Source organism: Perkinsus marinus (assembly GCF_000006405.1).
Source record: "Perkinsus marinus ATCC 50983 genomic scaffold scf_1104296970738, whole genome shotgun sequence".
NCBI lineage: Eukaryota > Perkinsozoa > Perkinsida > Perkinsidae > Perkinsus > Perkinsus marinus.
The window spans coordinates 191-1,132 of record NW_003202348.1 but is presented as its reverse complement, the minus strand read 5'-3'; the positions used below and the strand labels follow the sequence as shown (position 1 = coordinate 1,132).

At 49.4% G+C, this 942-nt stretch overlaps 1 protein-coding gene across 1 annotated transcript; it reads left to right on the top strand.

Moving 5' to 3' along the window:
- Positions 1 to 24: 24 nt before the first annotated feature.
- Positions 25 to 438, top strand: Pmar_PMAR029710 (histone H2A.1, putative; the record flags this gene model as incomplete). The annotated part of the gene is made up of 1 exon (XM_002767411.1): positions 25 to 438. The coding sequence occupies one exon, from the start codon at positions 25 to 27 to the stop codon at positions 436 to 438; it is 414 nt and encodes a 137-aa protein (XP_002767457.1).
- Positions 439 to 942: the final 504 nt, after the last annotated feature.

Sequence of the window (942 nt, the reverse complement as noted above, 5' to 3'; positions counted from 1 at the left end):
AACTAAATCCTTGATAGTAAAACCATGTCCGGAAAGGGTAAAGGAGGTCGTGGCAAAGCTGGCAAGAAGAGTGGCAGTGGAGCCAAGTCTCGCTCCGCCAAGGCTGGTCTACAGTTCCCTGTTGGCCGTATCGCAAGGTATCTGAAGAAGGGCCGTTATGCTAAGCGCGTCGGTTCTGGAGCGCCAGTCTATTTGGCCGCTGTTCTAGAATATCTCGTCGCTGAGATTCTTGAGCTCGCTGGTAACGCTGCGCGAGACCACAAGAAGACTCGTATCATACCTCGCCACATTCAGCTGGCGGTCCGCAACGATGAGGAACTTAACAAATTCCTCGCTGGTGTTACTCTCGCGAGCGGTGGCGTTTTGCCCAACATCCACACTACACTTCTTCCCAAGAAGAGTAAAGGTAAGAGTTTCACCGCTTCCCAGGAGATGTAGATAGTGCATTAGCTGGCGGAGCCCTAGCAATTCCAAGGCGTTATTAGGCGCCATCTCAACAATTCTTGTAAGATTTCTTCACAGTTAAGAATCTCTCAAACTTAGCAATGTAAGTTTGATACTCGAGTATTTCAAGAGGAAAATTCGAAATCACAATATTACAAGAGTGAATTTTTTGCGTTATTTGCATCAGAACCGTCTGGAGAGTACGAGGCGTTGCTGAGATACTTTTAAACTATCCCGCAAGTAAAATACTCTTTCGCTTTGTTCGATGAAGCCAGTTTCCACTAAAGACACTGGTCAGAGAAGGGCTATAGCCCTTGAGGAGGTGGCTCCACCCCTCTCTGCGAGACGAGCCTCTGGCTCGGGGATTACCCTCCCACTAAGGGGGGGTATCCGTCCCAGTGATGATGGAAATGTGGTATCGAAAGGACCACAGCAATTTAATCTTGATCAGGATTCCGAGGCCCAGGCTGCTGGCTCGCCAGCGCACAGCCTGGAGAA